The 19,417-nt window shown below is 55.3% G+C and overlaps 2 protein-coding genes across 2 annotated transcripts; both read left to right on the forward strand.

The window, feature by feature from the left end:
* On the forward strand, window positions 1-3,830 carry SFTPC (surfactant protein C). The gene is made up of 6 exons (XM_090052155.1): window positions 1-159; window positions 285-431; window positions 849-989; window positions 1,604-1,714; window positions 2,569-2,696; window positions 3,511-3,830. Exons 1-5 carry the CDS (start codon window positions 118-120, stop codon window positions 2,683-2,685), a joined length of 558 nt encoding a protein of 185 aa, XP_089908281.1. The 5' UTR covers window positions 1-117; the 3' UTR covers window positions 2,686-2,696; window positions 3,511-3,830.
* A 3,998-nt stretch (window positions 3,831-7,828) lies between these two features.
* LOC149862328 (surfactant protein C-like) lies at window positions 7,829-13,396 on the forward strand. Its single transcript, XM_090051976.1, has 6 exons — window positions 7,829-7,917; window positions 8,452-8,895; window positions 9,606-9,740; window positions 10,315-10,425; window positions 11,229-11,344; window positions 12,395-13,396. The coding sequence occupies exons 1-5, from the start codon at window positions 7,876-7,878 to the stop codon at window positions 11,331-11,333; spliced, it is 837 nt and encodes a 278-aa protein (XP_089908102.1). The 5' UTR covers window positions 7,829-7,875; the 3' UTR covers window positions 11,334-11,344; window positions 12,395-13,396.
* The last annotated feature ends 6,021 nt before the right edge of the window (window positions 13,397-19,417 follow it).

Consider the following 19,417-nt stretch of genomic DNA (forward strand, 5'->3'; position numbering starts at 1 on the left):
GCGCCGCTCTCTTCTCCAGCGCCTCAGCATCCGCTATATAAGCCTCTCGCCACCCACAGGCTCTCCAGAAGCTGGCAGGACACTGGAAAAACTGAAGACTACAGGACAAGGGGAAAGATGGACATTAGCAGCAAGGAGGCTCTGGTAGAGGCGCCTCCGGTAAGGAACATCCTCACACCCTTACCCTTGATGAATCAGCCCCTGACCCAGGGCCGTCTCCTGCGATCGTACCCTGGTTCCTTGCATGTCGAGTGCTAACCTTCTCTCCTCTTGTGCTCCCCCAGAGGTACACAGCCTCCCCCCGGCTCCCCTGCATCCCCCACCAGGTCAAGTGTCTCCTGATTGTCGTGGTGGTGCTCGTGCTCCTGGTGGTGGTGGTCGTGGGCTTCCTCCTGCTGGGCCTGCACATCACTGAGAAGCACGCAGAAACAGTAAGTGGGGCATTACCCCCATGCAAAGACATGCGCATCACTGCGCTGGTGTTCAGGGGTGGCCGAAGGGGCTGCTCTGCCATGTATGCAGGTATACAGAGAAAGTAGGTGGAGCTGCGGGCAAGTGCAAATGGGGTTTGTGGCACCCTGCCCTGCGGGGTTGTTAGAGGAATGGGGCTTGATTAGCAAGGCCAGCAAAGAAACCAAGAAACCCAGAAACATCTTAGCAACAACTGATGCCAACCTAAGGGCCTGGTTTGCTAATGTCTCTGCTTGCATGAGGCTGGCAGGACTGATGGGGGGAGACGCTGCGGGTGCTTCCTCAAGCAACAGGAGCAAGAGTCTGATGCATCATTGCCTGTCCTGAGTCTCCCAGCTCTGGTCAGACCTGGCTCTGAGGATTTTCTGGGCTTCCAGGTATTGCGAATGACCATCCAGGGCCGGGATGGGGAGGAGTTGCCACAGCAGCTCTCCATGAGCAGGAAGGAGCGAGCAGGGACTTTTTGCGTCAAGGAAGGCACCAACTCTTCTGCCATGGTTGTGTACGACTATAACAAAGTAAGCAGCTGGGTCTGGGTGGGAGCTGGCAGGTCAGACTGAGGTGGGTTGCAACCCAGGGGCCCATACTATGCCCTGATCTCACAAGCCAAGGTGCTGACGCTGAATGAAGACTGAACTGAGCCAGTGTCAGTGTTTCATTAGCAGGCTCAGTCCACATCCCCCAGATGTGAATATGCCCTTGCCCCTGGACATCTGGGGTCTGTGGCTTGGGGCCAGCACTAAGCTGATGTCAAATGCTGTCTCTCCATGGGCCTCTTGGAGGGACTGAGCAAAGGAGTCCAAGATGGATGTGCAGAAATTGCTCGTCGGGGAAGTGAGTGCAAGATAATACTGCTCAGTGTCGTGTGATCCGCAGAGAGACAGGGAGGCGCACCTTCGGTCCAAGTGAAAGGGAAAGAGTTAGGGTAAGGACAGGCCTATGGAATGGGCAAGGGACTTGTAGGCTATGTGTGGCAGGCAGGAAACAAGAGGCACAGAGGGGCAATATGCATGCCGAAAGGTGGACGGGGCTGCACCACTGGAAGCAGCCGCGCAGCTCTGGTAAGCACAAGTGAGGTGCTGCCAGGAAGGAAACCAGGGCTGAAGCCAACATGTGCTTTGTCTGCAAACAGCTGCTCATCAGCTACAGATCCTGGCTGGCCCAAGCCTGCTACATCACCAGGATGGACAAGGACAACATCCAGGGCCTGGACACCATCACCAAGGAGTTCCAGCGTCTCCAGGTGAGCACCAGGTGGGCCTACGGGGTGTGGAGGGGAGCACAGGGGAGATGGTAGGACACCAGGAAAGACCAGTCCATTGCAGAGGGTGCAGGATGCTCTTTGGTTACCTGGGGAATGGCAAGCTGCACAGTCCTGGTTCACTTGCCTTGGGAGGCACAGGCTCCTGGATACAGGACCCAGCTTTGCAGGCACCAGGCTCTGTGGGGGGCCCACAACTCCACCACTGCGCAGCTATTCAGAGGATTCCTGCTGCCCCTGCCCAGGCAGCCCAGGCCCCAAGCAGCTTGCGGGGCAGCCCAAGAGCCCTCTGCCCACCCCCACAGACAGGGCTTGGATGCGGCCGTACGGGGCTGCACGCACGGCATAAGCTGCTTTTGTGCAGTGGCACCTGTCCAGAGCTCTCAGAGGGCTGTGCCAAGGTAATCGATCTAGCCCCACGCTCATGCGGAGCACAGGGAAGCTATTCATTTTCCTAATAGGCGAACTGGAAGCCGAGGTGGAAAATTACTTCACCAAGGTCACCTGTCAAAAAAATAGCTAGCGGGGAAACGACCCAGAAGCCTTCACCCCAGCCCCACTACTGGAAAACGCTGCCCCTCCAACATGCGTGCAATCTTAATATGATGGCAAGGCAGTCTTTGCACTGGGGGAGCATTGCTAATGCACCGCGGTGGTCATGGAGGACACCTTGGAGCATTAGGAGCATTGCATTCCCCAGAGGAAAAGCTGACCTGAGCACGCAGTGTGGACCCGGCTGCATCCAGGAATTGTAGCCCCCAGGCCTGGCTCCAACTCACCGTGCCAGCGATGGGTGGGAAACCACATGCATCCGATTTTATTATTTCTTGTTGCAGCTCAAGCAGGGCAAGGAAAAGGAGAGCAAGGGCTTCCCTGTGCCTCTGGCTGACCGCTCCATTTTAGGCACCACTGTCAACATCCTCTGCAGCAATGTTCCCATCTACTGGGCCTAGCAGCAGCTCAGGTGGGTGAGCACAGTGCAGAGGGGTGCTGGGTTTGCCCAGGAGCTGGACAAGCAGCACTGCTGGCAGGATACTTCCTCCCTTTCCAGCACATACCACTCCAGCTGGAAAAGCAACAAGCCCTCGACCCAACCCCAGCCTGGCCACAAGCAAATCCCATCCTGACCATCCTGCATTAAACCAGCAAGGAGCAAGCTGAACGTGCATCTCCCTGTAACCGATAAAAAGCCCAGCAACCCGCCTGCTCAGCGCCGGCCTGCTCTGCCATGGGCTCTTTCATCTGCCTTGTCTATTAAGAGTAAAAGCTCCCGAGGCGGGGGCTGTGCTGCACTGTACCGCACCCCAGGTGCCCTGTCTCAGCTGGGACCTTGCTATCACAAACTGAGTAATAAACACTAAGACAGAAACCAGGCATGCTTCCTTGCCCAAAGCAGACCTTTCTCTCTCTGGAGCAGTGATTCTCGACCAGGGTGGTGAGGTGCCTTGAAATCCTTTCAGGGATGTCACACAATATTAGCACTATTAGATGTGCACTCAAGTCGCGTGATACACGCAGGGATTTCAAATAGATATTCACTGTGTTAAATAAGTTCTGCCCTGCTGTGGTCTTTCTGAGTTCTTCACTCTATTATTTTTCTGTAGTAGTCAAAAAGCGAGTGAAAACAAAGAGCGGGCATCCTCTAAGGGGTGCCCTGATTCTAACAAGGGGTGCCTTGCTTTGAGTCTACAAAGGTTGAGAATCACTGCTCTGGGGGTTTCTTTGTGGCCATGGGGCATACAGGCATGGCTTCTCACACTCCTGTGCTCACCTTACAGGCACCATCGAGGTCCCAACCAGCGCCCCAAAAAGAGGGGTGATGCTCTTGCCGCTTCCTGCCTACCTGCAGCTCCAGGCTTCTCTTCTGCTCTGACAGCTACATTTGGCATTCAATCCCATGGTGGCACAGCCCACTGCCTGCTGGAGCTGGGCACTCGCAGCCACTGGGTTGCCGTTGCTCTAAGCACTGCAAAGCAGTTGATCTGCTGTGATTCCCAGCAGCTGGGCGTCCGAGGGGAGCTTGCAATGCAAAGAGAGGGGACTGTTTGCTTATGAACTGATGCTTCTGTTTGAAAATAAAAGGTGCCATGAAACCAAACTTCTGCTTCCTTCATTCTCTTCATCAAGTGGTCCGGGGATTTGCCCTTCTCTTCCAGACACCCCCAGGCAGCATTGTTTAACTGAACTTGCTCGGCCCCGTGCCAAGGCCCAGGCATGTTCACGTAGTAGGACTGCATGGCCACGTCACTTGTAAACAACAGCCTAGTCTGGTGGATACGGCCAGTAATCAGGAAACCCGAGTCCCTTCCTGGCTCTGCCTCTGGCATGCTCTCAGACCTTGGGTAAGCCACGTCACCTCTGTTTCATCTCCTGCCCTTTGTCTTGAGAGACCAGGAGGGATTATGGGGACCCTGCTGCATTAGGTACCATAGACGGGTGCGGGTAGGGGATCGCAGTGTTATGTACAGCACCTAGCACAGCAGTCCTGACTTGGAGCATTGAGGCACTACTCCGGCACGTGCCCCAGCTACAGTGTTTGAATTCACTTTGCTCCCACAGGACACAACTCACCCCAAAGCCTGAAAAGAGTCAGTCAGTCACATACATGGTGCCTAGCTGGGGTCCAGGCCCCCTGCAGCTTTCAGTGCAGCCAGGCCCTGTCGAATGACTCCAGTTAGCACAGCAAAGCCCTAGCTGGAGGAATGCAAGGGCCAAATGAAGTACAACCAGTACTAAGCCCTGGGCTGAGTTTTGCAGGGGTTAGACGCATGGCCCTCGGTGCAGTGCATGGAAAATCACAACCCTGTCGCTGTCCTCAGCCAACAGGGAGAAAATCTCCTGCTGCCAGGGGCAAGGGAGGCAAACAAGCACACACTCGGGGCCATGATTTAGGAAGGGGCTGCCTTTCTCAGCACCAGCAGGCACTGCTGGCAGGAGCAGGCACCTCACCTTAGCAGGCGCAGCAGGGTGACCCCGGTACCTCAGCGCCTGCTTTCATTACTGCTCACTTCAGCCTCCTGATGCAGCATCCGAGAAGCCTGATGCCATCAGCAGGGGCTCAAGTTGCTGAGCTGGGGAGATGGGGATCAAGTGACCTACTGCCACAGCCACAGGTGCAAGTGATCCCAAAACAGGTGCCGAATAAGAGAGGCCGTCCCATACCCCCAGCTCTTCAGCTAGGCCTTTGCTGTCCCTTGTTTATGAACCAAGCTGAACAAAAACCCTGGATCTGAACATCCCTGAACACTGGGAAAGTTTGGATCCGACGCTCCAGCCCCATACCAACGCTTCCAGAGAATAAGCAACAACTAGACAGGGCAACACTTTTGCCTGACCTGAAACTTGCTGCTGTAGCATGTAGTAGGAGCGGCTGAGATCCAGCACCAGCAAAGTCAGGAGTAGCCTGGCCAGTCCAATCACTGTCCCCTAAAAGCTGGCAGATATCCCCAGGAAGTGGGGTCCAAGCCCTCGATTCATTACTATGGGATTGCCTAAGCTTGTGGTGACCAGCAAATTACATGCAAGAGCTCCCTGGCTGGCAGGAAATGTTCAAGGCTTGGAAATAGGCGGTGGATGGAGGCCCTAGTTGCCACCATAAAGATGTAATGAACTAGCCCCTGCCCTGGAGACACCGGGCCAAGCCACGTGCCAGTGTGTTGCAACAGTGAGCCACCGATAAGCCTACGTGCCTGGCTCCACTCCATCCTTTGAAGTCTCTGGTCTTGGCGTTGTCCACTTGGTGCTGGTGACAAGCATGTGAGCTGAACAAGAGCAGGTTCCCAGAGGGTGGTGAACTGGAGACATCTGGGAAGGGCTCTGTGCAATGCAAGGAGCTGAGAAGGCTTCTAAGGCCTCTTACCGGCATGAAGTGTTTAAGAGGAAACATCCCCAAGAGGTGCTTAAACATTGGTCTCCTCCCCAAAGAAACATATTGTGCAGAGTGGGGGTATGGATGCAAAGAAACCTTCCCCTGGAGGGCACCCACTTGACCAGACAAAGCCTAGTGAATAGAGCTGCTGGCAGGGAGCAAGGACCCAGGTGCCTAGCGAGGGGCCTGGTACCTTGTGGGGGAGAAATGTGCCATGTTTCCTTGTGTTTCTCCAGGTCCAGGCAGACAGCTGGGAACAGCCATGCCTCAGGACCCTTGAAGCTGCTGGCTAGCTCAAGATCTGGAGTCAGGCTGCATTCAAGAGCTGGTCTCGCAGGAAGGGCAGCCAGGTCAAGCTGTACCCCAGGGATAGAGAAGCAAAACAGAGGATGCCCAGGCTCCAGCTGGTATGTAGTGGAGCTGCCTGCTTGCTGCAAGACTCAGGTGGTGCAAGCGCCCCAGGTTCATGCTCATGTCCCTGCACTGGCTCCCAAGCAGCTGCCCTTGCTAGGTTAAGCTTCAGTCCTGAGCCCTGAAGCAGGCAATACATGCCCTGGCAATGGCAAAGACCCACATTTCCCCATACAGAAAACCAAACCAGCAGATCACAGATCCTGGGGCAGTGTGAGAGACCTGGGAAAAGACTTTCCCCATCAGCTCAGCCAAGGAACCAGCTCCTAGGGGCAGCAAGGCAAATCCTCAGTCTGACCTTCACTGGGGTCAAGAGGACCTTCATCCTGAAAGGCTCTCTCCACCACCAGACTGGCATTAAGCACCCGGGTGTGCAAAGCAACCCAGTAAACCCACGCACAGACACCTCTACCCAAAAGACCCTGGTCTCCACCTGTACAGCATATGCCAATCCAGACACGCACTTTCTGTTCCCTAAGCCCCCTGCCAATGCCAGGGCCAGTCTGAACCAAACTGGCTGACAAACCCCACAGGAAGGCAACAACTGTTTTAACAATGCAAAATCCCACCCCAGCAGAGGTCTCTCCTGGCACGAGAGAGGTGCCAGAGGCTCCATCCTCCACTGAGGTTTTGCCGGCTGCTACTGGTGCACCGGGAGAAGAGTGCTGAGACCACAGTGAAGAGCAGCAGGATGGGAACATTATATTAAACAGCGACTGAACACAAAAGAGGTGTGCACGGGGCTAGACAGAAGAACAGAGGGGTGGGACATGCAGACAGACAGACAGATGTAGACCCAGCAGTGGGGGCAAGGGCAGCTGTAAGGTTGGGACCGCTTTGCCATGGGCTCCAGCAGGGCCAGGACACTATCCTGATGGCTTGGCAAGGCTTAAGCTGCTGAGTCCCCACCACTGAAGGGTGTGAACACAAGCTGGACGTGCATTTATCTGGGCTGGTCTAGACAGGGAGCAGGGGCCAGAAGAGATGAGCTGCTGGTGTTGTGTTCTGCTGCAATGCCCCATGTGCACCAGTGAGCAGATGCTTCCCCATCCAAGGCCAGCACTAAGCCTATGCCCCACATCAGCAAGGCTCTCATGCGACCCCAGCATCACTCTGCTCCGCTGCAGGGGTGCTTCCCCCAGGCACCCCTCTCTGAGCAGGCCGCCTCCCCCAGCTGCAAGTCCCAGCCAGACTTGTCCCCTTCCTATCTCCAACCCCTTCCAGCCCTTTGGGCTGTTCATGCTCCCCCTGACCTTATAGCCAGGAATGGCACCAGCACAGAGATACAGCGGTGCACCCCTTCCTGGCAGGTCCCAGCCTTGGAGAGGTTGGACAACAGGTTGGAAATGACACGAGTTCAGGCCCTTTCCAGATATGCTCTCCCTACCTCCCCCCGCCCATCTCTGCTGGGGCCTGGGAGCTCTCACACTGGTGGGGTTTAAAGAAAGTTTGAACTGGGGCTTTGTCTTTGAAGCACTTCCAGGCAGTAGAGCAGGCTGAGAGGCTAGGGCAATGAGCCAGAGCTGGCTTCTGCTTGAAAGTCATGGCCCGCCTGAGCTGGTTTGCTTTGGCCCTCAGCCCCCCGGAAGGGGCAGCTCTCAGGACAACAAGAGCCCCATGTGCCCTCAGACAAGAGCCCTTAGGGACTCTTGAGGGACCTGCTCCGGGGGCGCTTATCTGGGACTTGGCTCCGGGCAAGCAGGCGGGCAAATGAGAGGAGATGCCTGAGCTGGGGCTGAAAGGGCCTTCAAGGGGGCTGGAGAGCTCCCCCTCACTTCCCACCACTGCACAACCCTCTATATAAGTCCTTCCCTGCTGTAGGGATGCCCAAGGGACAGCCTGGTCCAGCAAGAGGAGGGGCAAGATGGAAATCGGCATGAAGGAGGCTCTGGCTGAGGACCCGCTGGTAAGACTCAGTCTCACCCCTGGCCAAAGGGGACAGAAAAGCTCTCCTGTCCCCTGCAGCTGTGTCTATGCCTGTGTGGCCGCCTCTGCGTGCACATCTCCAGGCATGTACCAACGTATACATCCATGGCTACTGTTTCTCCCATCCCCTCCTGATCTTCCAATGCCAGCTGAGCCGCGGAGCCCATCTGGGCCGAGAGCCACTGACAGAGCCCCTCCAAAACCCAGCCGGTCCCTCTGAAAAACCGGCTGGTGACTGACAGAGGAAGGGAGAGCCATGACCCTCCAACCCAGCCAGCATTTTCCAGGCTGAGTGAGGCTATCAGCCAGGTCTCCATCCTGCACAGCCCCCGGGCTGTGACCCAGCTTGCTGCTGTGCACAACACCTAGGGAGATGAGGAGTGGGGGAAACAAGGCCCTGCCCATCCTGCCCCTGGTCTCTCTCCCTGCATGCCCTTCTCCTCCTCCCACCTCCTCCCGACCCCTGTAACCTCCTCCCTTCCTCATGGGGGTCTGCCTTGGCTTGTCTCCGCAGGGGTATGATGCCCTGGAGTCGGAGCTGGATTGCTGTGATGCCAGCTGCTGCTGCCCAGTCTGCTGCTGCTGCCCCAGCTGCTGCTCCAGCTGCTGCCCCTGCCCCAGTCCCAGCCCCAGCCCCAGCCCCAGCCCCAGCATCCCCACCTGTCCTGGCTGTGGTGACTGTTGCTCCTGCATGGGCTGTGGGGCTGGCTGTCCCAGCTGCACTACCTGCTGCAGTGCCTGCCCCGGGTGCGAGGGCTGCTGCCAACTTGGGTGCGGGTGCTGCTTGCGCTACCTGTGTTGCCTGCCGCGGCTGCTCTGCAGCCTCCCCAAGCTCATCGGCCACTCCCTGCACCTCAAGAGGATCCTGATCATCGTGGTGATCGTCGTGGTGGTCGTGCTGGTTATCGTGGGGGCCCTGCTGCTGGGGCTGCACATCACCCAGGAGCGCTCTGAGGCTGTAAGTCATGGGGGAGGCACCCAGTCACCAGGGGCGTGCAGTACACAGGGACAGCTACATTCATGTGCCAATGCAACCAGCCACCCTGGCAGCCTCGTGCACTTACAGAGTGGGACTTGTATGAAGGCATGAGTGGCAGGCAATGCTGTCACCCTGCCTGCATCTTAGCCTCTGGCACAAATGGAGCTGAGCTGCAGGGCCAGAGCAGCTGTGCGTGGGTACAGAGGGTACACCTACATGCAGAGGGGACTAGTGACATCAAGCAGAGGATGAGAGAGGGATGGGGCAGCGAGGACAGACCACAGCTGGGAATCAGCAATACCAGGGGCCAGGAGATAGGAGACGTCCCTTCAAAGACACAGGCTAGAGCCCAGCTCCAGTCTCTCCCTCTATGGGAAGGAGCGGCCTGGCTCTGTCACGTTGACACCAGGAAAAAACTAGCAGCCACGCTCAGATACACTCCCCCTTCCAGCTCTGGGTGGGACACGGGGGCCTTAAACTGGGCAGGGAGGAGAAGATACAGCTGTGAGAAGGCAGAGAGGAAGGAAGAGCCCACCTAAGTGTCCGTGGGCCGCTCCAGACGTCTCTGAGCAGATGCAGCCACAGTCTGGTCTGTGGGCAGGCAAAGCAGAGCCACTTGGCTTTTCCTGCTGCCAGGGAAAAGGTGCCCCACCGTGCTTTCCTGCTCCTTACCTCCATGCTCGCCCCAGGTCCTGCAGATGACAGCCAAGGCACTGGAAGGGGAAGGACCATGGCTTGCTAGGGCGTGGGAAGAAGAGGCAGTGACTTTCCACCTCGATGCAGGAGCCAACAACCCCGCCACGGCTGTGTACGACTACAGTAAGGTAAGCAGGGTGCTTGGGTGCTGGCCCAGCCGAGCACACTGACCTGCCTCTGGGGCTGTCAGTGCCTGGGAGCTCCTAACAGCCGTCCGTCCCCCACCCACCACCACGCAGTCACCAACCCCCATGCAAGCAAAGAGGAGCTCCAGCCCTGGAGCTGGGCTGGGATGGGGCAGGGTGAAGGATGCTGTGCTCCCTCTGGCAGCAAGAGAGAGGGAGCTGGGGAAGTGGCAGGGAGTTGAGAGGTCAGGGTTTGTGTTTGCAAAGACTTAATCTGCAAAACCAAGCCTTTGTGGAGGCAGGCAAGTGGGTTATATGGACCCAGTGTCCCGAGCTGGGAGAGGGGGCAAGCCCTTCTCTGCCAGTGGCTTTGCAGTCACTGAATCCCAGGCCCACAGAGGAGTGAAAAGTCTCTTGGGCTGCATGTTACAGCCAGGGAACAAGAGGGGAATGGAGGGGCAATGTTAGGGGAGGCAAAAGAGGCTGTGCGATCAAAGGCAGCCATGCAGCTCCGGTGAGTATGAGCCAGGTAAGGGGAAACCAGGGCTGAACCAGCATGTGCTCTGTCTGCAAATAGCTGCTCATCGGCTATAGATCCTGGCTGGGCCAAGCCTGCTACGTCACCAGGATGGACAAGGACAACATCCAGGGCGTGGATGCCATCACCAAGGCATTCCAGTATCATCAGGTGAGCACCCGGCTAGACTCATGCAGCCTGGGCCAGGCTGGGCATGGAGGGGCGATGGCTCTCATGCCATCTGCAATACAGGGCCCGGAGGGAACACAGTAGGTAAAAGACTGATGCAAGGGTAACGAAACAGGAGGCTGTGCAGACCTTTCAGGGATTCATGCATGTGCCGCAGTTTTGCTGGCAGCCACCAGTGCACGATCCAATGGGCCAATGCCCATCTGCCTGAAGGGCTAGCCACGAGTCTATATAATCTCTCTGTGCCCATGCAAACACAGGCTCAGGCTCCTTGTGGGTCCAGCTGGCCCCAGCCTCCTTGCGATGCCCCTCGAGGGTACAGAGGCCCCTTTGCTGAACACAGATTAATCCTCACGGGAGACCTGAGCTGCATGCAGGTTAAATGCTGCACAAAGCGAGTTGGGTCAGGGGTATGTGCAGCATCCAGGAGCACTGCCTCCTCCTCCCCTGCTTTTGCTATTAAGCCAAAGAGCCTCCAGGCAGCAGAAGCTAAGCCCCCAAGGCCCGAGCCGCTCACCCACACATCTCTATGCAAACAGCCTGCTGCAGTGGGACACATTTCCAGCACAGTGACCTCGCTATAAGCTTTTGGTATCAGGAAGGCTGTCCAGCTCTGAAACCCTGCTCTCACAGCAGGGCTGGAAGGGGTAGAAAAACAGCTCACATTAGCAGAGGTACCTACAACTGCTACTAAGGGGTCACGGTCAGGGGGATGGTCGGCCCACTTCCAGCTTGTCACCTGTTCCAATCTGCCTCTAAAGCAGTTTGTCCGGACTCCTAAACAGGGTGCAGGCCAGGACGAGGGCTTCCCCGTGACCCAAGCCGATCACTCCACCTTGGGCACCACCATCAACATCCTCTGCAGCCACCTTCCCATCTACTGGGCTTAGCAGCAGCTCAGGTAGGTGCCCAGCAGTGCTGACGGGGACAGTAGCACACGATGACTGACTTTGCCCTCCACTGACCGCCACCCATTGTACACTGTCTTCAGCAGAAGGAAGTACACAGGGCCTGCTAGGGCACAGATTGGACTAACCCAGGAGCTGCTTCATTGCCCGGCAGAGCAGGGTCTTGCAGGAATGGCCAGCCAGGCCTGCAGCCCTGTCAGGCTGATAAGCTCCCACCAAGGGCCCTTCAAACCCAGCTCTTCCTGCGCACCCTACCAAGACAAACAAGTGGGCCAGCCCTGGCTTAGCCCCAGGGGCTCAGCAGCCCCCGCAGCCCTCTGTTACTTTAGTTAGTGGCACTGAATCCATAAATGCTTGAACAAGAATAGCCCATTCTCTGAAGAGAGCATGTATTGAGCGCAGCAATTTGCAACTTCAAGCACACGACAAAAGAACAACAGAAAAACTTATGCCCATGACAGCACATGCAGCTTAAAATGCAATGCAGCAAACCAAAAAGACCGCAGAAAGCTTTGTGTAAGTCGGACGTAATCCTGAGGGCAGATTCACCCAGGTATTCAGAAAGTCCCTCTGGAGGATCCCCTGGTCTTCGTAGATGATGACAAGGAGACCCCACAGGCCTCATCTCTGTCTGAGCTTTTAGAGGCAAATCTGCACCCCTTCTCCCTGTTGGGTGCCTTGACCGTAGCAGGTGTCCAGGTTATAGCCGTATTGGTCTAGAGGAAAAGGCAATCAGGACTCGTAGAAGATATAATTTCTACTATGAGTCCCAATTGCCTTGACCATAGCATGCTTTTCACGTTCCTCACATACGGCATACCACTCGTGCATGCATTCAGTGTCTGTCTCTTCCCAGGTATTCCAGTCTTTGTTACAGGGTCTGCTTTGAAATGTAAATGTAGGCCCCTGCTTTCTTTGGGCACACTAGTGCAACCAGTCTGGGACCCTTCCCCTGCTTTCTTAGGTCTGTCTCCAGCACACACCTGTGATGACTGGGCAGGTCTTTGCTGACACCTCCTCACCTCTCTGCCTTTGCTCTGCAGGATGCAGCAAGGGCCTGCATGGGATGGGAAAGCCACGTCCTTCGCTGGATCCCACACCACAGCTTTACTGGTCACGTCCCTGGGTGCGATGCAGGAGCCGGTTGGCTTTGCGGAGACTTCTCTCACTGGCCTTGATTCTGGAAAGCTGAACTTCAAGGCACACCCTTGAGCCCCCATGATTTCAGAAAGAGTCCATCTGTACCCCATTTGCACCCCAGCTGTTCCTTTCAGACAGACTCCAAAATTATATGGCTCTCGGTTGAATTTTGTGAGTCAGAAATGCAGGGTTCGAATGGCCGGGACCTCGGCGCCTCGCCAAGGATTGCTCTTTGGCAGGTGGAAGGTCTTGCCCGCACCTCTTCCTGCTCCTGCCTCAGGCGCTTCTCGCAGCAAATCTTGTCAGAAAAAATCCCCTTCCCTCTGCCTGCTCTGCAGAATTAAATAGGAGGTAGAGAGAAGAAAGAGGGTTTCTGGGTGGGGGCTTGTACTAAAGGACATCACGGGGTCACAGCAGAGCCCTGAGTCTCTTTCCAAGCAAGGAGTGAGGAGAGAGCCCCAAGGATGATCAAAGAGTGAGAGCTGGGAGCTCAGAGCAGTTAGCCCCAGGGGAAGGTTAAGGGGCGACTTGGTCTCAGTCTATAAATACCAGCAGAGGGTATGAAGTGGAAGGAGAAAGGTCTGGTCAGGCAGGCAGAGGGGCTGCAGCTGGGAGCCAAAGCCTGACTAAACAGCGCAAGTTTTGGCTGCTGTGATTCACCTTTGCAACAGCTTAATGCAACCAAGGCAGGGATGAGGCTGGGGAGGGAGGTAGACCAGCAGCTTCGTGAAGCCAAGAGCTGCTCTGGGTCAGACAGGCTAGGTCAGAGGAGCCTGTACATCGCACAGGGGCCAGACCTGAGGATCATGCTGCTTTCTGCTTACCCCAGGCTCTCTCACTTCTAAAACAGCCGGCTTTGCCCCGTGACCAGGATCTATGGAAAATAAAGTGCTGCATGACTGTGATGGAGAGGGACTCTCGTGACCTGAGCGGTGCGTGTACATACATGCAAACCCCACGCAGCGTGCTGCTGAGCGTGTACCGGGGAAAACGCTCTGTGACCCCACAGCCCACGCAGGACAGCAAAGCCCTTGACCTCAGCAGGCCTGAGCTGTAGGGAGGGCAGACCTCATCCCCGCTGTGTCACCAAGATGCTGGGTCTGGCCACGCTGTGAGGCTCCCCGCAAGGGGAACAAGGGAAGACCACAGAGCCGAGGCTGGCACGGAGGGCACAGCTGGCTGGGCTTTGCAGGGCCTGGCTCTGCCTGCCCTGGATTCCTGGTCTTCCCACGTGAGTGGACCGGCGTTGAACCATGAGAGCGCTGCATAATTGATGGCGGATCTGTGCTAACACACAGTGGCATGGTCACCCTGGAGGCTGGTGAATAATGGATTCAAGGATGGCATCCTCGTTAGTAGGTCACGCCTTTGCCTGAGGAGACTCCTGCCTCCGCGGGGCCACCAAGGGAATGCCACAGCCACTGATATGCACGTGGTCTGCTCTGCACCCTCACACTCAGTTGTCAGCCCCAGCCCCTCTGCACTGGTGGGCACGGCCGCCTGCCCGGAGCCACGGGGGGCAGCTGGAGCACAGCACGGGAGCCCACCTGAGAGGTGTTGCTGCTGCTCATGGCTGCCAACAGCATCCCTGGACCTGCATGGGCTCTGGCTCCCAGCGCCAGCGCTGCCTCTAGGCCAGCAGCTGCCGCCTTGCTCTGCAGCCTGGCGCAGGCAGAGGCACTTGTGGGGTTCATGGTCTCACTGCCAAGGAGCTGGCTGGGTGGGCCATTCAAGTCAAGACACTGCTCACTTCAGTTAAACTGTTCACATGCTTCACTAGGACTCGGTGCAACATAAGCGTGAAGTTACACAGCTAAGTGAATACACTTCTCTGGTAGGCACTTGAGTGTGCGGGCACCACCAGCATTTGGAGGCAGAGCAGGTGGTGATGGGTGGCAGCGCCACGTTCTCAAATGGGCTCTTCCTGCTGCCCCGGGGTCTAAGGGCTGCTGCGTATTGCACAGGGCCAGCCCCTGCCTGGAAAACCAGAGTCAGAATAGACCTGGGATAGGAGCAGAGGCAACTTTCTCCTGGCCACCCATGGCAGGATTGACCAAGCCCGGGTTTCCCCTCTTCCTATTCAGTGACCCTTCACTGGACCGCGTGGCACACAGCACACAGGTCAGCATCCTTCGCAGCATGCCTCCCTGAAGTGTAGTGCAGCAACGAATCACTTGCTTTTATTTTAGTGTATCCACAAACAGTGTCTACCACACCGAACCCTGAGCTCTGGCCAGGGCCTTTGGGTGATGCCATCACCTATAGGAAAAACCCTGACTCCAGTCCTCCCTGAACAATCACAGGGGTTTGGCTTGGTTTTTGTTTCTCTGCTTTAAGCTGAAATTCAGAGTTTTCTGAGCACGACTCTTGGCTATGGGTCTTTCCCAGGGTGTCATTTTCTTTTCAGCTTCTTCTCCACCAGGTCAGAAACAAGACTCTTGGCTATGGGTCTTTCCCAGGGTGTCATTTTCTTTTCAGCTTCTTCTCCACCAGGTCAGAAACAAGAAGTAAAAGCGTCCTTCTGCTTCAGGAACGCAAGGTCTACACAACACACCAGTTATCAAAAGGCCTGAGATAAACCTGGGAGAGCAAGGTGGCATACTAGGACTGTGGAGTAATGACCCAGAGCAGAGGGCTATGACACATCATCACTTTTCTTTCTTTTAGAGACACTGTTATTTGGCAGCATCTTGAAACTGAGTAGGGAGAGATGCTTGAGCTCTTCTCTGCTCTTGGAAACTGCTAGTGCCAGCAGCCTCTTCCAGCCTGTACCAGCGTAGGAGTGCTTTTCCTGGCCTGTATTCTCCATGTGAAATAAATCATAGCTTTTTCGACCCCTCTAATTGCAGCTGTAGTAGAGTTCTTGCCTTGAAAAAAAAGTGTCTCCAGAACAACAAAACCATGCCCATGCTAGCCGGTACTACAAGAGCAAAGGATTTTTAGGCAAACCCAACCGAGGCCTGTGGGGTCTTTTGAAGAACCCAGTCTTGACCTGTACCAGCTGAGTTTGTTTTGAGGTCACTTTGGAAGATGTGTGGACAACTGAGACACGGACAAAGTACAGGAGAAGTCACTGAAGAAGTGCCATCAGCGCTGGCTGTGGAAGTTCCTTCGAATCCCATGGGTAGACGGACGCAACATTAGCATCTTCTCACAATCAAGCACCCTGTGCATCGAGGACGTGATCATCCAACATCAGCTTCACTGGGTCAGCCATGTCATCCAGATGGCTGACTCCACAAGCAACTTTTAATTTTCCAGGCTTAATCAAAGCATACATTCAAGAGGAGGGCAGAGAAAGTGCTTGGAGGACATCCTCAAGGCCAACTTGGAAAAAAAAATGCAACACCAACTCGTGGGAGACTATCGCCTCGGGCTGCCCCAAATGGAGGAAGAGTCTGCTGCAGGGATCTCAGTACTTTGAACAGGAGACAGAAAAATGGGAGCAGCAAAAACAGCAAGTCCCAGCTTGAATCTAGAACCAGAGCTACCCACCCTGCATGGAAACATGTACCCGAGCTGCAACAGAGTCTGTCGACCACAGATATGCCCATCAGCCATCTTTGGACCCACAGATAAGACAATCATGGAAGCCAATCTTCCTCAGCTGCGAGGGATTGCCCGTGATGGAACATGTGCAGGTATGAAAGGCAGAGGGGACAATGTTGATCATGCATGTGACGATGGAGCAGAAGCTGTGGCGGGGATGACTTGGAGGTCGACACTAGGAAGCTCCATGTACTTTTCCGAGCCTGGTACGGAGCACATGGCACTGCTAATAGAGTCCCAAGTTCTTGCAGTCCAAATGGCGTCCCTTTATTATTGCACATAGCTCTGTGCTGAAACAATTTGGTCTGACCTCCTTTACATGCCAGCGCAGGGAATTTCATCTGGCAATCCCTGTTATGAGTCCAATGACTTATCTTCCACTAAAGCATCTTTCTGAAGGGCATCTAGGCTTGAAGACTGCTGATACTGAAGTGTGTCACTGCCCTTGGCAGATTCTTCTGGTAATTAATCATCCGCCCTGTCAAAAGTTTGTGCCAGATTCCTGATTCGAATGGTCCGGCTGCAGCTTAAAAGGGCCCTTTTAATACCCACTTGTCTCCAGGAAGGTCCTTGTACAATTTTTCACTACTTGATCATTTCAGTGGGGCCCCATCAGTAGCCCTTGAATTATTTTCGTGTGTGTGTGTGTGTGTGTGAGACAGAGAGAGAGAGAGAGAGAGAGAGAGAGAGAGAGAGAGAGAGGATTCAGAAAGGGAACTTACCAAAGAAGTGAGAGTGAAAATATTTTATGTAATAATAATAGAAGAGTCCTAACAAGACATGAAACCAGCTGTGATACAAACCAGATGTGGGAGTGCAGCCACTGCCAGCTGAGCTCATGAGCCAGCACTCAGACAGAAGGGAGTGCCAAGGGACACTGCTTAGCTCTTGGCCAGCAGCAGGGCTTCCCCTGGTGCACGGGGATTTTGGTGTACAAGGCAGGGAAAGGGAGGAAGAAGGATGGGAGAGGCTGCATTCCTCGGGAAGGGCACAGCAGGGGGAGCAGGAGCCCACATGCTGTCCGTCCCAGCCGTGGGGGAGGCTGGAGCTCAGGGGAGATGGAGGAAGGGACTGTGTATGCCGCAGCCCTCAGCTGGAGGCCAGCTTCACCAAGGATAGCATCCTCTGATGTCAGCATGAGGACAGGGGAGTCCCTCAGGACAAGGAGCCTCTTTGGGAAGTCCCTGAGAGAGCAATTTGGTCTCCCAGAGTTTGCAAGGCTCTCGATGGCCCTGTAGGGATGCCAGAGAGTCCAGGCTTATATCTGCAGGGGGTGCCTACAGCTGCTCTGTTGAGCTAGTGCCCGGGGAAGGAAACACAGATGCTTTGAGTTCAGCGGGTTCCTGAAACTGGGGCTCTGGGGCCCAGCTGGTCTGTGGCCTCTGCTGAAGCTGCACATAGGGTGGCTGATTAGTCCCAATTAGTCCATAGCGCAGTAGAGTGAGACCCCACACCTATTGTACCCTGACAGGTGGTAATAGCTTCCTGTAATAAGGGCAGGACCTGGGGCAGACTGTGGCAGGGGCACTAATGTGTCCTGCTCCTAGAAGGGCAGAAACTGCCCGCGGAGGGAGCCCAAAGAGAGAGGCAGAAGCCCAGGTGCAGATTACGAAGTCAACAAGCCAGAGAGCAAATTAGCCTGCACCTGCATGTGGTCACCTGCATGTGGAAGAGGCAAGGCCCTGGGTGCATATAAACCCCCAGTTTCCTGTTAGTAGCTGGAGGGAAAGGAGTTTTTAGGGAGGAAGTGTTTAGTGATGTAGCATCTGCTTAGTACATTGTACCTGGGGCTAATGTGGCTCTGTGAGCTATGCAGGTACCCTTGCCTATAAGATATTTAAGGGCTAGAGAGAAAGTTTTGTGCTTTTAAGGGGGCAGAGTACACCCTTATCTTTTGCACTAGGTTATAGCCCAGGGGCTTGTGTTTTGTGTATTGTTTCATACCACTGGTGGCTTGGGTGAGGCTATTTGGGGAAGGAAGAGGCCTCATAGGGGGCCCACTGCAGTGTGGGGACCCCAGCACCAGAGAGGGGTGTGGCATTTGGGGCTGTAGAGACCCTGGTGCCAGAGTGGGCATGACTGTTTTGGGGGTGCAGAAGTGGACAGGGCTGCAAAGAGCCTACAGAGAACAAGGGGACCAAATTATAGCCAGGCCTTGATAAGACCATGTCGGTACCATCTGTGAGGCTTGGGGCATGGTAAAGGAGTGCTTGGAGCTGTGCATATAGCCCATAAGGCTGGGGTGTCCCGGGACATCTGTTTTGAAACTGGACTCATGAGGGGTCTGGGACCCATGGGGTTCAGGGAAATCCATCACAACTGTGCTTAGGTAGGTTTAAAAAGCAGCCTCCCTCTACCAATTATTCCAAGAAGACATGGTGGGTGAGACTAGAGAGTGCCCATTGGTCTGAACGGGGTTGAAGGACCTTGGGGGCGGGGTAACACAGCCATCCTTGGGGACCCCATCCTGTGACACAGGCTGACACTGCTGGCCTGCCATGGGGAGGAAGGGCTCCCTGCAGCCCTAGAGACACGGTTCTGGCAGGGCTTGGTGGGCTGTGTCTAGTCCTGCGTTTCTCAATCAGTGGGTTGCAAGACTGCATGAAAGGGTTGCAATCAAACTTTAAAAATGGATTCTCCTTTAAAAGAAAGACATGAGAAACTGGGTTTTCCCTTGAAGGCTGGCAAAGGTCCAGCCTGTGAGGGGCTGCTTAGGGGCCCCCATGTCCCTCCCCCCCCCCCCCCCCCACCTCCTGCCCCATGCACTGGGAACCTAGAGGTAGGAGACAGTGGGAAGTTGAAATCTTGCAATAAGGTTTCAGAGGGATGGGAGAGATGTAGAGGCTCATGTTTGGCCTCTTGTACTGAGCTACTTGTGCAGGTGTCTGAATACCTGTCTGTCTGCCTGTGGATGAGGCATCATCACTGCCATGCTTGCAGCACAGCCAGCCCCCAGCTTTTCTGAGCCAAGACTAAGGCTGCACACTGTATTGGGAGAGTGGCTGAAAAACACTGAGGCATTTTTAAAATAACAACTGGATTCCCTTTCCTTGTGATGTGGTGTAGCAGGACACTGGGATGTGCCTGCTCCTTTAACAGCAAACAGACTGAGAGGCTGCTTGCAGGTGGCAGAGGGAGCTAATGAGAGACTCGGGGGACCAGATGAAAGAGGCTGGAGCTATATAGGAGCAGAGCCTGCCCTGGCATCCTTGAAGTGAGAAGCTCCTGGTGGTAGAGTGGCAGGGACTTAGGTGTAGCTAAACACCTCTGTAACCTTGGGGAGAGAGGCAAGTTCCCTGGGCAGAAAAGGACTGGGTTTTACAGGTAAGTGGCCTTTATTTTATATTAACCCCCAGAGGGTTTGAGGTGCTTAGCTG

The sequence above is a fragment of the Crocodylus siamensis genome, chromosome 6, assembly GCF_052110815.1.
Source record: "Crocodylus siamensis isolate JL-2025a chromosome 6, ASM5211081v1, whole genome shotgun sequence".
Lineage (NCBI taxonomy): Eukaryota > Metazoa > Chordata > Crocodylia > Crocodylidae > Crocodylus > Crocodylus siamensis.